At 52.4% G+C, this 17,732-nt stretch overlaps 1 protein-coding gene and 1 long non-coding RNA gene across 2 annotated transcripts; one reads left to right on the top strand and one right to left on the bottom strand.

Moving 5' to 3' along the window:
- Positions 1 to 3,858: 3,858 nt before the first annotated feature.
- Positions 3,859 to 6,415, bottom strand: FHL3 (four and a half LIM domains 3). The gene is made up of 5 exons (XM_063140783.1): positions 6,235 to 6,415; positions 5,012 to 5,186; positions 4,738 to 4,907; positions 4,409 to 4,595; positions 3,859 to 4,239 (listed from the first exon to the last, which is right to left on the bottom strand). Exons 1-5 carry the CDS (start codon positions 6,388 to 6,390, stop codon positions 4,088 to 4,090), a joined length of 840 nt encoding a protein of 279 aa, XP_062996853.1. The 5' UTR covers positions 6,391 to 6,415; the 3' UTR covers positions 3,859 to 4,087.
- A 3,108-nt stretch (positions 6,416 to 9,523) lies between these two features.
- On the top strand, positions 9,524 to 13,034 carry LOC134408231 (uncharacterized). Its single transcript, XR_010026089.1, has 3 exons — positions 9,524 to 9,662; positions 12,546 to 12,639; positions 12,885 to 13,034. It is a non-coding gene; the product is annotated as an uncharacterized LOC134408231 (long non-coding RNA).
- The last annotated feature ends 4,698 nt before the right edge of the window (positions 13,035 to 17,732 follow it).

Raw genomic sequence — 17,732 nt, 5'->3', positions numbered from 1 at the left:
TCCCTGACCTATGGAGTGGGGTGCCACAAGGCTTTCTGTTGCCCATGCTTTTTAACATTGACATGAACCTCTGGGAGGAATTATCTGGTGATGTGAGCTGAAGGGTGCTTGCAGTGCAGATAACCAGCTCTACCTCTTGGCCCAGGAAGGGTGCGGAAGCAGCTTTGGCATGGATGAAGAACATGCTGAGAGTTGATCCAGACAAGATGGAGGTGCTGTGAACAGTAAAATCAGTTACTCTGGACAAAGGTTAACAACTGACCTTACACAGGGTCTGGCACTTGCCTTGAAGGATTCAGGAGTATGTTTTTGGAGTTTGTGGAACTGGGGAGCCTATTTTATTTATTTATTTATTACATTTTTATACCGCCCAATAGCCGAAGCTCTCGCTGTTGCCCAAGAATGCTTTTTACAAGCTTAGGCTGCAGAGCTCTCTGGAGAGGGTGGGCCTTGCCTCTGAGACCCGTCTGCTAGTAGTGTCCAGGCTGGACTACTGCAATGTACTCGATGTGGGCTGCCTTTAAAGGCAGTTTGGAACTTCAGCTGATTAGGAATGCGGCTACCCTGCTTATTGGAAGGAGTGCCTATTCCCATCCCAAGCCGTCTGCCCTTGAGGTCATTGGCCAAGGCCATTTTTGTTCACGGTCTTTCGAGAACCACCTGACTGGTGGGTACAAGGGACAGGGTTGTTTTGGTGGTGGCGCAGACGCTTGGAAATCATTTGCAGCTGTCTTTGCAATCCTTCAGAGGAGCCCAATGCATTACTTCCCAGTGGCCTCCTCCTAGGGGCGTTATGGGACTATTTGATCAAAATTGGGAGTGTCATTGATTTCAGTCTTTGGTTGGGTTTAGTCCTATTGTTTAGTTTTTATCTGTTATATGGATTTTAAAATTATGTACTACTGTTTTATTTTTGTACGTCACTTTGTAAGAAGGTTCTCTGGTGCTAGAAGCATCCTGAAATAAACACACACAAGCACGCAGGTGGACTGCAGAGTTGTAAGGAAAGGCATATAGGAATGAAGATAGAAGAAAGACCAAGAGTTGCATTACTCTCACTACATGAAGATTTAAAATGCAGTAAATAAATTAAGGAATTGATAACGAATTTGCTGACTGCAGCAAGGTTGATTGTAGCTAGGAACTGGAAGATTCAAGGTGATTATTATATTGAAGAATGGTATAAAGAAGTATGGGAGATTGCTATTAATGATAAATTAACATGTAACATAAAAGTGAGAAGAGGTATAGCAAAAACGAATGATTTTGAGGGAATTTGGAAGCAGTTCCTAATATTTGTGTTTTCTAAGGGAAGTGGGAAACCACCAGCAGAAGAGGTGTTAAGATTTTGGAAACAGGAATGATCCCGAAGGGAAGGGGGAGCACTTGTTATTATGTTGAATTATGTTGGATTATGTTACGATAAAGCATTATATGTTAACAATTATATATTCAAGCAATTTGTTAGGTATTAGTATGTTAATTGTTATGATGGTTTGTATTTTATGTAGAAATAAATAAAATTTATTATATATATATAAAAAGGAAAGGCATATAAGCCCACACAAGACTGAGTGGCTATTAAATAAATGGCCATGTGTGCATGCATGTGCCATGAATGCACCTGGAAGGCCAGGCCCAACTGCTTGGGCAGCACGGAGCACAGCTGGTGCCTGTGACTTGTAGCCCTGAGGGAGAAGCATGGCCTTTCCAGAAGATGTACCAAGCCAAGGGATGAGGCTTCACGGGCTCCTGCGAATGACGGGGCCTGCCCTGCGTGTCCAGCCTTGGGTGGGGGTGGCAAGAGGGTGCTGGTGAAGGCCATTTGCTGTGCGAGGACAGAGAAGCCGCCTTGGCCCTCCCAGGGCTGGCCTTGCTCCAGAGGGCTCAGCCCAGGCCACAGCCCCACAGGCAGGCCTGCAGCGCTTTCAGCTGCATGGCCTCCACCCCCCTGCGGGCCTCCGGGCTCTCCTCAGCCCTTCTCTCCCCCCACTTTGGTTCCTCAGCCAGACCGACTTCACTGAACGAGCTCGAAGGCCCTTTCTGCCTCCCCCCTGCCCCCACCACGGAACCACGCCTCCTGGCCTCGCCACATTACCTCACCCCGCTCCCTCCCCACTCATAAATCAGGCAGGCAAAGCAAGTCATGACCCACTCATGTTGGGATAGAATCCAGATCCTGCCGGCCACAGGCATCTGGGCCATTTCCTTTTTTGGAGAAGAAACACCAGTAATGGGATCCCAACGGCCCAGAGTTAACAAAAGCCGGGTAGCTCTGGAGTGTGTATGAGGGAGGGGGTGGGGGGAAAGGGTGACTGATTCTCAGTGGGGCTGAGCACCCCCTCCCTCCTAAGAAGGAAGGAGCGACCTTCAGCAGAGGTTGCCAGTATTCCCCAGGTGAACTCTTGAAGCAATTTTGTGACAGCAAGAAAAGATGTGTTAGAAATATGCAACATGTCTCCCCACAAGTGCTATAGCAAAAACAATTGCCTGGGGCGAGGCGGGAGGCAAAAGGGTATTAGGGCAAAAGGGTAAAAGGCAAAAGGGGATTCATGGGTTTAGTTGACACGTTAGCTTTTGGGTTGGCCTGGATCCATTTCACATGGCCCAGTTGTGGGGGAGGCGATTTCAAGAGGTCCTCAGCTTCTGTGGACAGGAATCCCAAACGCTCCCCCCACCAGCCACTTCTGGGGGTGAAGAGGCTGCAGCAGGAGGCCAGCACTGAAGGCAACAGCAGGGCTGCCCTGGCACGAAACACCTCCTGCTTGCTTTGGGCAGGAAGCAGCCCATCGAATTTGGCCCTGGACATAGAAACACGAAAAGGGTGGGGATGAGCTTGTCTCCCTTCTATGCAGCAACATCCGAGGATTTAAGTACACCCTGCATCTGCCCAGAAAGCCACCAGTGAGTGGGCAGGTGCTAAATTGTTCAGAGTTTGGGTGAAGCAAAAGTAACATTATCTACCCATTGGCTTAAAGTGAATGACATCAATGGTCCATTAACATGATTTATTAGAAAAAGCCAGAAAGGGAGCATACATGGACCAGATCTGGATGAAAGCACCCCACACCAACAGGCACTCCCGAGTACACACAATGCTCAAACCCCCTGCAGCAATGCATGTGAGGAAAGGTGCCCACATTCTGCCCGTGGGAGAGGAGCAGAAAGGAACATTCAGGCTGGAGAAGAACCTGCTGGAGAAATGCAGGGAAGGGGTGCAGGATGCCTGGAGGGCCACAGCGAGATCCTACTCAGCCCTCAAGATTGAGCTACCTTGTCCCTGTGCAGGGAGGGAGAGAGACAGTTGGGACCTCAAAGTCCCTCTGAGTCCTCCCCGGGAAGAGGCCAGTAGCTAGAGGGCTGCCCACCTCCATAACTTTGGTTCCTGTGTTCCTTGCTCCTGCCCTCCGACCACGGTACAGGCTGCCTGTGACCCCAAAGCTCCTTCGGGTTTTCTAGCATTCCTCATAGCCTCAGGAACAAGATGGGGGGTGGGGGGTGGGGTGAAAGGAGAAACCCCCCCCCCTGAGTGGTTGCAGAGAGCAGCGTTGCGGTGGGGGTGGGCTCCAGGCTCCACCTCCCTCATTACAAAGTCAAGGAGGAGAAGGAGGCTCCCAGGAAGCAAGTGGTGACTCTTTATGCAGAGGCCGGCACAAGCAAACAAGGGCCCCATCTTGGGGGAGGTTTCGGGGAGAGAAAGGCCCTCACAGGGAGCGTTTGTGGGGCTGGGGGTGTGGAGCACATCCCTTCCCAAGGTGGGGCAACCAGTCGTGAGGCTCTACTTCTGCGAAACGGGTTCTGCTGCACCTCAGGACACTTAGCAGCCACCCGGAGGGGGGGGGGCTTCCATCACATGCAGGTCTGCTAGAACAGAGGCCTTCCCAGGAAGCCTGGCTCAGCTGACACAGCCCAAGAGTGCCCTGGCGGTGGGGTGTGCGTTCTGGCCCAGCTGGCTCTGGCTGGCAGGAAAGGGGAGGTGGGCTCCTTTGGGGAGGGGGGAGGGGAGGGTTCCTATCCCTGCCCTGCTCTCCAGGAGGGGACTTTGGCACACAGGAAGCCTGGAGGGCGACAGGCACCAGGGGCCATTTCAGAGGTCACTGGCACAGCCGTGGCACAGGATCTCCTTGTTTTCGGGGATGAAGCCCTTCCCCACGAGGGAGGCGGTGCAGCGAGAACAGCTGAAGCAACCGTGGTGCCAGTGGCGATCCTCGAAGGAGACGTACTTGCCCCCTCCAAAGCCTGGAAAAGAGAGAGTGTCGTGGAAGGGGGAGCCAGCTGCCCTCCTCAAGAGAAGCAGTGGTGGGGCTGGAGCTGGCCGGCTGTCCCCATCTGCCCCCCCTCCCCCAGGCAGTAACCGGGCAGCCTCCGCTGTCCGGAAAGGCCCCATGGCTGGCTGGGCCCTGCTCACCTGTGATGGGCTTCTCGCAAGCACTGCACTTCTTGGCATAGAGGCTTCCAAAGCACTTGAGGCAATAGGGCTGCTCTTCTTGAGAGGTGAACTGCTGCCCAGCCAGGGGCGCCCTGCAACCCGTGCAGACGAAGCATTCCTTGTGCCAGGGCTCGTCCCGGTAAGTCACGCCCCCCTTGGTCAGCGACTGCAGGCACAGGAGGAGGAGGATTCGCACTGGGGCTCAGCAGGGCTACCCTCCCCACTCCCACGGCCCACAGGGTCAGGGTCACAGGGGTGAGATGTGCCCTGCCCCGCCCCCCGCCGCCCCCTCCGCAGGCAGGGCCCACCTTCTTGCAGCACGTGCAGCGGGGGGCGAACTTGCTCTCGTAGCAGGGCACGCAGTAGTAGTCTTTTTGGTCGGGGATGAAGGAGTGGGCCCCGATGGGCTGTTGGCAGCTGCTGCACAGGAAGCAGTGCTCGTGCCACGTCTGCCCGTTGTACTCCAGCTTCCGGGAGCCTGCGGGGGGGGGGGAAGGGGGTCAGCCTGTCCAAGGGCAGCAGCAGCAGCAGCAAAGAGGTGTGCGAGGGGAGGGGGGCTGCCCCCCTCCCCGCGGCACGTACCTGGCATGACCACCTGCTGGCAGGCCACGCACTGGGAGGAGAACTCTCGGCAGTAGCAGTCGTTGCAGAGCAGCTCCTGGCCCTGGCAGGTGAAGGGCTCGTCAGCCAGGGAGCGGTCGCAGCGGAAGCACCGGAAGCAGCCCTCGTGGTAATGGCGGTCCTCGTAGTAGAGTTCCTGGGGGGAGGGAGAAGAGGTGTCGGAGGCAAAGCAACAGCCCTGCACTGCGGGACCACGGCAGGTCAGCCTCAGTCTGGCAGGTAACGCCACTTGCTGCTTCCCCCCACCCCAGCTAAAGGAGGAGGGGCTGGCAAAGACCTCTTGCCCTCTGCTTGCGAGGGGGAGGGAGGGAGCAGGCAGCTGTATGGCGGGTGGGGAAGGAATTGGGTCCAAGGTCAGAGAGAACCGAGAGCATGGGGCTGCTTCATGGACTGTGACTACCAAGGCCATTGCAGGGCGGGGAGTACAGAGCTGGACCAACTGTGGCCTGATCCACTGCACCCTTTCTGAGGCAGCAACTGGTAAGATGGAGAGCAGAGCCCGCGACTGGATCTGGTCGAGGCAAGCCCTTGAGTTCTCATGCCCATTTGGATGTGCTTCAAATTTGGCATGCCTAAAGCCGTACTTAAGAGCTATCATAGTGCCAAGTTTCACCTCTTTATCTTTAAAAATGAGGGAGCTGTACACATTTTGGTTAATTTCAATTGAAGGTGGGGCTGGAACTGCTAAAGTCTGTTTGTTCAACACGGCCTGCTGGAGAAGGAGACCTGCCCCACCCTCCTCTTTCATCAGCAAGACCTCACATCAAAGCTCACGCCCCCAACATAGCAAAGGGGGTGGAAGAGTGCTTTAATCCTGTGTGGAGGAAATAAGCCAGACTTTCCCTACTCTAGAAAATCATGAAAAATGGAGGGGAAGAGGCAGAGTGACTGCAGGACAGGCACAATGTTCTGTGAGTACTGCGCTGCAAAACACCAAAACCGGCATGATGAGAGTGCAGTAAAACGCTGGTGTGATGGAGCCCGGGGTGTATGTGCATGTGTTGTGTTGTGTTGTGGGGAGAGAGGAGCTGACCCCACACCTGGCAAAGACCTGATCCTTCCAAGGATCAGGGCCACTCATTCCTTCTACAGGGCCCCCGCTTGGGGGCTGCTTGAGGGAGGGGGGAGAGCCAGAATCCCTTGGGTCAGGAGGCCCCCCAGGAGGGAGGGACTGGCTGACTCACCCTGCAGTCGTGCCCAATGGGCTCCTTGCACTCGTCACAGGTGTTGGCAAAATGGGTGTCATAGCAGGGGATGCAGAAGGGGCCTTCGTCCACCTGGATGTACTTGCGCCCGTAGAGGGACTCCTTGCAGCTGGCGCAGTCAAAGCCCTCCGTCATGTTGCCACCCAGGAGGCTGGCACACTTCCTGGGGGAGAGAAAGAACAGCTGTTGGGGAGCTTCAGCTATGGGGCGGTATATAAATGTAATAAATCAATCAATAAATCTTCCAGGCTGGCTGGATCACAGGGTGGGGAAGAGGTTCCGCCTGCCTGCAGGGGACAGAATGGACTGCACATCCAGGTCAGGCAGCAGCAGCAGCAGCAGCAGCAGCAGGCTGCTCTCTCACCGGTACGCACAACAAACTGTTGCTTCTACAAAGCCCATATTGCATTGTGTGTGTGTTGAAGCACAAGACAACAAAACGGCAATTCTGAAAGTGAGAGCCTTGCGCCAGTCTCTCTTTGCCACTTTTCTTGGCAGGCTTCACACAGCTCCTCCTCCTTCAGCAGCTCTTGGTCCTGGCCCAGGTGGGGGAGAGGTGGGGATAGATCACCCACCCAAACCCCCATCAGGGGTCTGTGCTTTAGGGCCACCAGGAGTACAGAAGCTGCAAGAGGGAGGGGAGGAACCCTGTGCTCCCCCCACCTCCCTTCCAGGAGCTCTGGGCAGCTGCAGATTAGGCAGGTGGCTCAAAGGGAGAGGTCTACCAAACCCATCTATGCCTGGGGGTCAGCAGCTCCCCTGTGAGGCAAGGAGGCGAAGGAGGCCCTTCTTCCCGCCCACCCTGACGTCGTCCACAGGAGCTGCGTGCCCCGCACAGAAATGGCTCCAGGCAAGCCCTCCGCTCCCGTGACCCACCAGCCAGCCCCCCTCGACTCCCAGCCCCTTCTTGTTCACTGCACCAGCAAGGAGGTTGGGGCGGCTCTGTAAAGCAGGCAGGCTGCTGCTGCTGCTGCTGCTCCAGCCAAGAGCTCCTGCAACAGCATGCCTGGACTAGCTGTCCTGAAACCGGCGGGGGGGAGGGGGGGGCTGAGCCACAGTTATGGCCTCCAGGAAATTCCAACATTTCAGCCCTTTTTTAAACAAACCAAAGGGAAAAAAGGGAGGGAGGGAGGAAGGGGGGAGGCAAACCACTTCAGCCGTGCTTTGTCATAGTAGTTGCTGCCTGAGCTCCTGCTGTCTGCTCCGCCCTGCTCCAGAGACCAGCTACTTGGAGGCACTGACTGCCAGGCTGCCCTCTCCAATCACCCTCCTCCCCGCCCCACTGAGGACTGTCCCACCCCAAGTTCCCATTGGGCTGGGCAACTGCAGGGAGTTGGGGGCACATTGGATCCCCCAAACCCTCCTCTGCCACAGCTGCCACCACCACTAGCCGAGGAAGGGGCTGATCTGGGGTGTATGACCGAGACCTGGGTGGCCGGACAGGACCGGATGGGCCTCATTTCGTTGTGCCTCAGGATAGGCTCTAGAGTCAGGGAGGAGGGAGGGACTGCGGTGGTCTCTGGGATTGGGGGTGGTCCTATTCTGCCTGACTGCCCATTCTGAGTATTTGTATCTGGTGTTGGGCATTCAGAACAGATTAAGGATTCTGCTGGTGTGCCACCCATCAGGCTGAACAGCAAACAGCCTGTCTGAGCTGACAGAGACGGTCTTGGTTGTGGAGCTGAGGTCCCCCAGGATTATTGTCTTGGGGCCCTCAAAATTCATGCCACTCTGGTGAAGCATAGGATTTCATGGACACCAGGACAAATATGGGGCAGTCCCAGCATGTCATTGGCACCTCATGTCACGGGCCAGGCTATGGATTTGGCTTTCTCTGGGAGCTTTCTCACTTGGTATGACTGGTGCGGCTGTCAAAGCCCTGGTCACTCTGTGGGTCAACATGGAGTTGGCACAAGCACACCAAAGTACTCTGCCGCCTTTGGCAGAACCAAACTAGTTTCTTGGTACACCTTGGAGCTGATGGCAACAAAACACGTGGGGATAACGGCTGGAATGCAAGTGGGAAAAGACTTGGGCTGAATTTGGCCAAATCGGATGAAAGCTCTTTCCAGCTCCGTGGCATCTTCAAACAGTTGCCCAGCAGAGCTGTTTTGGGTGGTGATGAAGTCATTACAATCTGACCCTGAAGAAGAATTGGTCACACCTTCAATGGCTTGTTGTTATAAATTTGCAAGACACTTCAAAGGTAAAATTGCCAATCTGGCATGGCTTGGATCCCGTGGTTAGTACAGTTCCATTAACAAAAGTATCCAGAGCACCTTCTGCTCCAGTAGTATTGGGAGAGATCCCATTTTTGAAGCCCAAGGATTCAAATTTGGATGAGTTTGCCCAACCAGTTGTATGCTCAAAGCTGTTTTGGCTTATTACATCTAATAAGATGATGGACAGGTGAGTCCAGGAGGTTACAAATCCCTTCTTGAAAGAAGACAAAGTAGCAGCCTCTTTGAAAGAGGCAGTAATCAGGCCATTCTAAAAACAAACACTAATATGGACCTAGAAGTGGAGGTGGAGGACAACTGCAGGCTGGTTGCTCACATCCCTTTCATGGGCAAGGGCTCAAGCGTATGGTTGCTGATCAACTTCAGGCACTCTTCAGTGATGCTGATTTTCTAGATCCATTTCAGTCGGACTTTAGGCCTTGGTTTGGGACCCAAACTGTCTTGCTCACCCTGTGAGATTACCTTTGCCTAGAGAGAAGCGTGTGTGTGTGTACTGGAACTCAATCTGTACAAGATGGAGCAATGTTAGCAGGTGGTTCATCTGCCCAGCTGGATAATGTTCAAGCATCAGGTGTGCAGTTTAGTGGTGTTTCTTGAGGCCCATGAGTGCCTTTTATCAACTTAGGTTGACAGATCAGCTGTGCCCCTATCTGGATGGATTACTGCAATGGGTTGTATGTGTCCCTTTGAAAACACATCAAAAACTTCAGTTAGTTTAAAGTATTGCTGCTAAGCTACTACCTGGGACTAGCTGATATGATCATGTGATGCCAGTGCTTCATGAGCTGCAATGGCTTCCAGCCAGACCATTTTGGGGCCCAATTCAAAGTGTCCTAACCTTTAAAGGTCAACACCAGAGTCCCTGCAGTATGGGAGGGCAACCTCCAGGCCGGGGTTTCCCATCCCACCCAGTCTGGTGCTCTTTCCACAGGCCTTAAGCTCTGGCCTGGAGGCTACTGGGTGCCTTGGGAAGAGGGGTGGGGAGAGGCGCCAGAGGCAACAACAAGGGGGGGTCTTCTGGCGCTGTGGGACTCCTTGCCAGTGGAGTCTAGGTCGGCTCCCTCTTTGCTGTCCTTGTGCTGGCAGGCAAAGACCACTTTATTCAGGAAGACCTTTGGCCTGTGAGTGGGTCTGCTGGGTTGAGCTCTGCTTTTCGTTTTGCAATTGGTATGCTTTTGTTGTAATTTCTTATACTGCTCGTTTTGATTCATTTTAATTGTGTGCCATTTTCTGGTAGAAAGGAAAGGTACAAATCAAATAAATAAACAAATACGGGAAGGGGCAGCTGTGTACCCCTGTGGTGCTGGCAGGGAAAGCGATGGACGAGGGGAGCCCTGTCCCCTCTCCGCAACAATGGGAGAAGATGCGTGGCAAGTGGAGTGGCTTTGCTGCATGTGGGGCTTCTGCAATAGGAGAAGGCAGCCAAGTCAGTCCCCACAGGTGCACCAGGAGGAACATACCCCGGCCACTCCAGTCAGGAAACAAACAATGCCATTCGGTCCACCGAGGGCTTCGGGGCTGGGTGGGGTCACCTGGCCTCCCTCTAGTGCTCCTCTGCTGCAGGGCGATGGTCAACCCCAAGAGGGGTCTTGCTAGAAGCACCAATGGGGGAATCCAGAATCCATTTTGCCCCTTCCCTTACTGGGAATATTCCCCAGTCACCAAGGGTGGTGAAGCCTGGAAGTGGACCTCTGGTGCCTGCCAGAGCTGTTGTGTTGCCATCAGGAAATAAACAAGGCAGCAGCCAAAATCTGGTTGCAGGGGAGGCCAGCACAGCCATTGTTCCCCTCACTGGTATTGCTCAAATGCTTAAAGGGACGGTTTTCTCCAAATTTGGTCAAAACAGCCACTCTTGCTGTGGTGAGTCTTTGTTTGGAGAGCGGGAGGAGGGGCATATGTCAGGTGCCCACTAGCTTTGGGGCTCAAGGGAAGCCGCCCCACTGTCTCGATGGGGAGGGGAAGGAGGACAGAGCACAGAGGGGACCAACTGGGATGCATTTCCCAGGTAGGGAAAAGATTATGGCTCCCTCCCCCAGCTTCCAAATCTGGAGAGGCACCAGACCCCATGAACAGGAAGTAACTCCGGTTACTGTCCCTATTGCTAGCTATTCAGGCCATCTGTTGTTCCCCTACACCTACACACACACACACTTATTTTAAAGGGAAAGAACACCGAGAACACGACTGCAGGGGAGCATGGGGCACCTTCCCCCATCAGAGGAGACCTGGACTGAATTTCCATCTGCACAGCTGAAATTTTCCAGCTCTGGTGAGAACCGGGTGCATGCCATCTGGTCTCAATTACAGTCACAGCACAAGCCTGAGCCAAATGCAAATCTGTCTCCACCGTTGCAACATCTCCCTGTGGGGACCAGAGATGTTGTCTTGCCAGTTTCTCATTCAAAGAGCCCCGCAGGAGAAAAGCAATTCAGAATTCCAAGTCCCAGTTCAGGCACCAGGCGGCCGGCATGAACTCATGGCTGAGCAAGGAGCAGAACATTCCTCCTATAACTGCTCTGTGCTGGCAAACAGCCATGTTGTCCCTTTGATGCAGCAACAAACTCTTGCCTGGTCCAAGAGGCAACTTTGTAGCAAAGTTTGCAGCGAGGCCTTTGATCATGTCCTGCTCATTCAGCTAGGCTAAAGAGAGTGCTGCCCACTCAGACAACTGGGCGCGATAGCAGGGAGCAAAGGCCCGGCTTCTCACAGCTTTAAAGAAGAGTAGGGAAGGGCAATATCCCATGCATGGAAAGTTCAGGAACCATTGAAAACAACCTGGAAAATTAAGGCAAGGTCTGCTGTTGTGAGAACGTTCCTTATCAGGCCTCCAGGGAACACTCCAGAGCAGCACAAACTCAACACCTGGCTCTCAGAAGCATCCTCATGGGGCAACCCAAAGTGCACCTCCTCCTGGAAGCAAGAGGGGAGCAGCCACCTTTGCACTTGTATGACCCCCAAACATCTAGAGACCCCAATTTCCATCTTATCAGCCTGGGCCCTTTTTGGATTTCTCATCCATGTCAACAAAGAAGTTGGAGTTCCTCATTGGGGTTTCAAAACCCTGCTAGAATTCAGTGTCCAACTTTCTGCCTGGTCACTGGAGGCTCCATTGCTATTTCCACACAGGAGGGTCTGTGCTGCGGAGATGGGTTTCCAACGAGTGGGCTTGTTTTATGGAAAGACCAGGAAAACTCAATCCCTAGTAAGCGGAAGGCTGGCAGGGCAGTGGATAAATATGCCACCAACCTCACATGTGACGAGCTACCACCTCTAGGCTGGGCATGGCACAATGACCTGTGGAAGCCACAGAGCCAAGGTTTCTGCTTCCTACATGTTCCCTAAGAACAGACGGCTAACATGCCAGGTGGGTCAGATGTGATGAAGGATGGACATCTTCTGTGACATCCAGTAAGAAGCATAATCTTTTACTTTCCTAACCTCCCCAAATTCCCACCTGCAGGAAGACAGGTGACTGTTTGCTCAACTGAAAGAGAGAGTGGGAGCAAGAAGTGGCATCTCCTAGCCACTCACACAAGCACAGATTGCAACATCTGAAGGAACTAGCATGCTAAGCTGTTTGGTCAAAACTCCCTTTCACTATGAACAGAAACACTCCCTCTGACCTACCAAGGTATGGCAAATCTGAAGGCACCACAAGATGGCAACTGAAGGGGCCTTCTACTCAAGGAGGGCCTGGCTGTTTCAGGCCATGGCCTCCACATCCACACTTTTGGTCCCAGGTTCTGGAGGGTGCCATAGGGGAACGAACAAATCCTGCATTCCTTCCCTCTGGACCACATGTGGCAAGCAATGGCACATGCCTCAGCCAGAGGGCAATGTGAGAGGCAGCCCTCCAGAGCCTGAGCCCAGTCTGTGGGACCCATTTTCAAAAGGGAAGGTGGTTGTTAGGAGGCTCAAGTCCTGTTTTCAGAGTGCTCAATGACAATCTGGCCACAGGTAGTATCTGAATGGGAATCAAGCTCCTGATATTTTGGCATCTACATCTCATTGGACCTCTCTGACCTTCACTACTCCTCTTATCCCTCACAGCTATCTGAAGAGGCTTCTGTCCAAATAGGAAGCGCTGGCGTGTTTGGGATTCAACTGGAGTCAAATTCACATTAGTTTTGTCTTCTGACATTTGGTGAGTCACCTTCCGTGTTTTCGATAGTGATTCTCAAGGCAAGAGGCTGACAGATGAGCGGCAGTTAGAGCCCCAGGTCTGTTTGTAGCTTTGGGATCCTACAGCAACAAGCCATTGGCTCTCCATCTCCATGGCACTCCACTTACTATGAAATGATCCATGTGCTGCAGTTCAAAGAGGCAACAGCAATTCCTTTCAGCCCAGAAAGTTCAGGCAGTTTTTGTTTTCTTATGCATTTTTTGCAGTGTGAAGTGAATGTCTTCCAGCTGCTCTCCACTAGGATTGCTTGAGAGCATGGATGCACGCGTGCTGCTGATGAGATCAAATAGTACACAGCATGCAAGAATCAGGCAGCTGTACAAAGCATCAGCGGCATCACCCAACCGGCATCGATAGTTTCCCACCAGCCAGCTGGGCAGGAAAACATGCAGGCTGCTAGATTCCCCCCCGCACCGCAAATGATACTTTCCTACAGAAAGTGGTGGAAGGAACTAGAGGGTCGGCAATCCTTGACTTGTTATTGACCAATAGGGATGACTTAGTGGATAAAGTGGCAGTTACGGGAACTCTGGGGGAAAGTGACCACATCATACTTAAATTCTTGATTATGAAGGAGACAAAAGTCGAGCATAGCCATACACGTACTCTGGATTTTAGGAAAGCTGATTTTAATAAACTCAGAACTATAATAAGTAAGGTCCCGTGGCAAAGGAGCCTAATGAGAAAAGGAGTGCAGGATGGGTGGGAGTATTTAAAAAATGAAATTTTAAAGGCACAGTTACAAACAATTCCAACAAGGAGAAAAGATAGAAGACAACAGAGGAAACCAATGTGGCTCCACAAAAAGCTTAGAGATGACCTGAAAACAAAAAGGGATACATATAGGAAGTGGAAGGAAGGCCAGGCTACAAAAGAAGAGTACAGACAAGTGGCGCAGAAGTGCCGAAATGGCATCAGGAAGGCTAAAGCTCAGAATGAGCTGAGATTAGCGAGGGATGCTAAAAGCAATAAAAAGGCTTTCTTCAGATACGTGAGTAGTAAAAGACAGAGGAAAGAAATGGTAGTTCAACTGCTTAATGAGGATGGCAAATTGATAACAGATGACAAAGAAAAGGCTGAAATGCTCAATTCCTACTTTGCCTTGGTCTTCTCCCAAAAGCGGGTCTATGACCCCCCTGGAAAAAGTGAAGCAGAAGTTGAGGGGGCAGGATTGCAGTTTGAGATTGATAAACAAATGGTCAAAGAACACCTAATTTCCTTGAATGAGTTTAAATCTCCAGGGCCCGATGAACTGCATCCAAGAGTAATGAAGGAGCTAGCGGAAGAACTCTCAGAACCTTTGTCTATTATCTTTGCAAAATCATGGAAGACGGGTGGGGTGCCGGACGACTGGAGGAGGGCTAACGTTGTCCCTATCTTCAAAAAGGGCAAAAAGGAGGAACCTGGGAACTACAGACCAGTCAGTCTGACATCCATCCCTGGGAAAATTATGGAGCAGTTTATAAAGAAGTCAATCTGTAAACACCTTGAAATCAATGCAGTGATTACTAGAAGCCAACATGGATTTGTCAGGAACAAATCCTGTCAGACTAATTTGATCTCATTTTTTGATAGGATAACCTCCCTTGTGGACTGTGGGAATGCTGTGGATGTCATATATCTTGACTTCAGCAAAGCTTTTGACAAAGTACCACATGACATTCTGATTAACAAACTACCTAAAAGTGGGCTAGATGGAACAACTATTAGGTGGATCCACAGCTGGCTACAGAATCGGACTCAAAGAGTACTTATCAATGGAACCTTCTCAAACTGGGGAGAGGCAACGAGTGGGGTGCCACAGGGCTCAGTCCTGGGCCCAGCGCTCTTCAACATTTTTATTAATGATTTGGACGAGGAGGTGCAGGGAACGCTGATCAAATTTGCAGATGACACCAAATTGGGTGGGATAGCTAATACCCTGGAAGACAGAAACAAACTTCAAAGTGATCCTGATAGGCTGGAGTGCTGGGCTGAAAACAACAGGATGAAATTTAATAGGGATAAATGCCAAGTTCTACATTTAGGGAATAGAAACCAAATGCACAGTTACAAGATGGGGGACACTTGGCTCAGCAATATGATCAGAGGTCTAGAAACAAAGCCCTATGAAGAGAGACTGAAAGAACTGGGCATGTTTAGCCTGGAGAAGAGAAGATTGAGGGGAAACATGATAGCACTCTTCAAATACCTAAAAGGTATTTGATCCTGGCCCTCCTCTGTGTCACACAGAGGAGGGCCAGGATCTCTTCTCGATCCTCCCAGAGTGCAGGACACGGAATAATGGGCTCAAGTTAAAGGAAGCCAGATTCCAGCTGGACATCAGGAAAAACTTCCTGACTGTTAGAGCAGTACGACAATGGAATCAGTTACCTAGGGAGGTTGTGGGCTCTCCCACACTAGAGGCCTTCAAGAGGCTGCTGGACAACCATCTGTCAGGGATTCTTTAGGGTGGATTCCTGCATTGAGCAGGGGGTTGGACTCGATGGCCTTGTAGGCCCCTTCCAACTCTGCTATTCTATGATTCTATGAGGGCCGTGATATGAGAGAGGCAGGAAGGCACAAGCAGCAAGGTACAGGGCGCCCAGCAACAGCACACATGTTACATGCATATCAGCAGAAGTGGCTTGTGTCTGTGCGTCATCTATGTAGTGCTCTGTGAAGTGTGAACAGGAGTATTTTTCCTCGTTTGTTTCTTTAAAATACATATGGTTGGCAACTGGAGAAGTAAAGTATCTGGTTACCTATCTTGTAACTTCAAAACTGATGAAACAATGCCCCTTTTGCATCTCACTGCTGATGTGCAATGCACACATTTTCCACTCCCCACCCTTGCTTTTCATATGCTTCAGCGGGTGTGAGGGATGACTTTCAGGCTAAGTTTAGACATTTTAAGAATCCCAAAGAAAAGGAGTCCAGCCAGTGTGTGAAAGGTGAAGAGCTGGCCTGTTTGGGCAGGAAAGATCCACATCCAAACAGACATCAGCAGCTCAGCAAGCAGCACACAAGAGAGAGAGAGAGAGAGAGAGAGAGAGAGAGAGAGAGAGAGAGAGAGAGAGAGAGAGAGAGAGAGAGAGAGAGACTAAAGAAGCGGCAGCTCTGTGTGCAGAGGGAAAGCAGTTTGCCCCAAAAGACCATACCGTCCCAGACCGGACCTCCTGGCCTCTGTCACTGGACCTGTTCCCTGTGGGCTTCCCCTGTCCTGGGATGTTGCTACTTCTCCTCACTCCAGGCACCATCAAGCAGCCTCTCCTCCTAGGCTCAGCATGGATCCTACTGAGGGGCAGAGGCAGCACACAGATGGGGCAAGGTGGCTGATGAGCAAAGCAGACGTGAAAAGGCTATTTTTTGCCCTGGCACAATCCAAGCTTGAAAAAGAATAGGCAAGGCTCTGCTGAGGCAGCAACAGGTGGGAAAGGGCAGCCTGTACCATGAGCAAGAAGCCAGGACAAAGGCCAGCTGCCTTTGACATATGCTGCACCCACGTGATGGGGCACACAGGGGACCCCTGTTGAAGAGCGCCTAATCTGGAGCTGGTATTTTTAGTCTGGGAGATGCCAAACATTCAACGAAGGCAGGGGGGAGAACAGAGACCTAAAGGCAGCTTCTCTTGGTAGGAGGCTGCAACCTGCAAGGACCATCCTGGGTTGTTCAGGATTCAAGGGACCACACAGACATGGGGTACCTGCAGAAGCCACCCCAGCTGCAAGAGAGCTCCTAGGCAACCTCTTAAGGCTGCTTCAGAGGATGGAAGGCCCGCAGGGCCCCCTGCTCCGTTCAAGCCACACGGAAGAGGCTGCTCTGAGCAGGGAGCCTTTCAGCAAGAGGAGCCCCACTTTCCACACACCCTTCCATGACACATGGAGAAATGGACATGGCAGGAAAGCTGAGCAGCTGCACATGGGGGGGGGGGGGCTGGCTCTACACCCGAGTCCCTTGGGCTCTGAGGGCCAAGGCTATGCGACAAAAGTCAGCAGCAGGAAAGGTCACGCGAACCTCTCCTCCTCCAAAACGTTCAGTACAGTGCTGTCCAGAAGGGCTCTGCGTGGCTCACAGAGGCCTCTTTCTTTCTTGGAGGCTCCATACTGCATGGATTTAAAACCACTGGGGGACCAGTTAAGGAATGCTGGACAGGCACATTCTGCAAAGCAAACGTTCTCAGCACCCTCACAAAGCTACAGTTCCTAAGGATCTCTTGGGCAGCCGAGGCAGTTAAATGGTTTCAATTCAGTTTGACTCTGTAGTGCAGATATGCATAACAGGAGCATCCGATGTCAGGGAGGGAGCTGTGCTCACCCAGGGATGGGCAAGCCCAAATCTCAAGCAGGGAATAGCCCAAACTGCCACCTGGGGACCAGGCAACAAAGAGACTTGGGAGCTGCTGGGAACAGTCCAAGGAGCCATTTGGGCCTGCATGATGAGTGAGACCCTCATCTCCTGGGACACGACTCTTATGTGGTTGCAGAAGGGTGGCCAGCTGAAAAGGCCTCTGGCCACAAGGCAGCGAGCGAGCAAAGAATTGTGGCTCAGGCCACAGCAAGACCTTTGTGCTTACGAGCCCTTCCTTTCCCCTGCTGGCCAAGGCCAATGCAGAGAAAAGAAAGCTAGGGACAGACTGAAACTGAGCCCACCCCAAGACCCAACTCAAGAGCACCCCCAGCTTCAGGGACGGGGAGTGATGACATCATCACTGTGCCAGGAAATCCTGTGGGGCCGGACAGCTCTCACCCAAGTGGCCCTGTGGGTCTCAGGAAGAGAAGAGGTGGCTTCTGCTGGGAAGGCAAAGCACCAAGTGCCAGGGAGGGAACTTGCCAGGCTGCTGAGTCAGGCTGCCCCAGGGAACCGTCCGTGCTGTGGTTTCACACCAGCCTGAAGAGTTCCCGGCAGAAGAGCCCCCCAGAAGGCACCGGGCAACATGGGGGATGGAGCTGGTTTCCGCTCGCAGCGCCACAGCCTTGGGGGAACGGGGCAAAGGCAGGTCCTCGCTTTTAGAACAGAATGGGCGCTGGGAAAAAGCAAGTCATCCTGCCAAGGCAGAGGTGGGCAGAAGGTCC

Source organism: Elgaria multicarinata, chromosome 13, assembly GCF_023053635.1.
Source record: "Elgaria multicarinata webbii isolate HBS135686 ecotype San Diego chromosome 13, rElgMul1.1.pri, whole genome shotgun sequence".
Lineage (NCBI taxonomy): Eukaryota > Metazoa > Chordata > Lepidosauria > Squamata > Anguidae > Elgaria > Elgaria multicarinata.
This window is presented reverse-complemented; position numbering and strand designations above follow the sequence as displayed.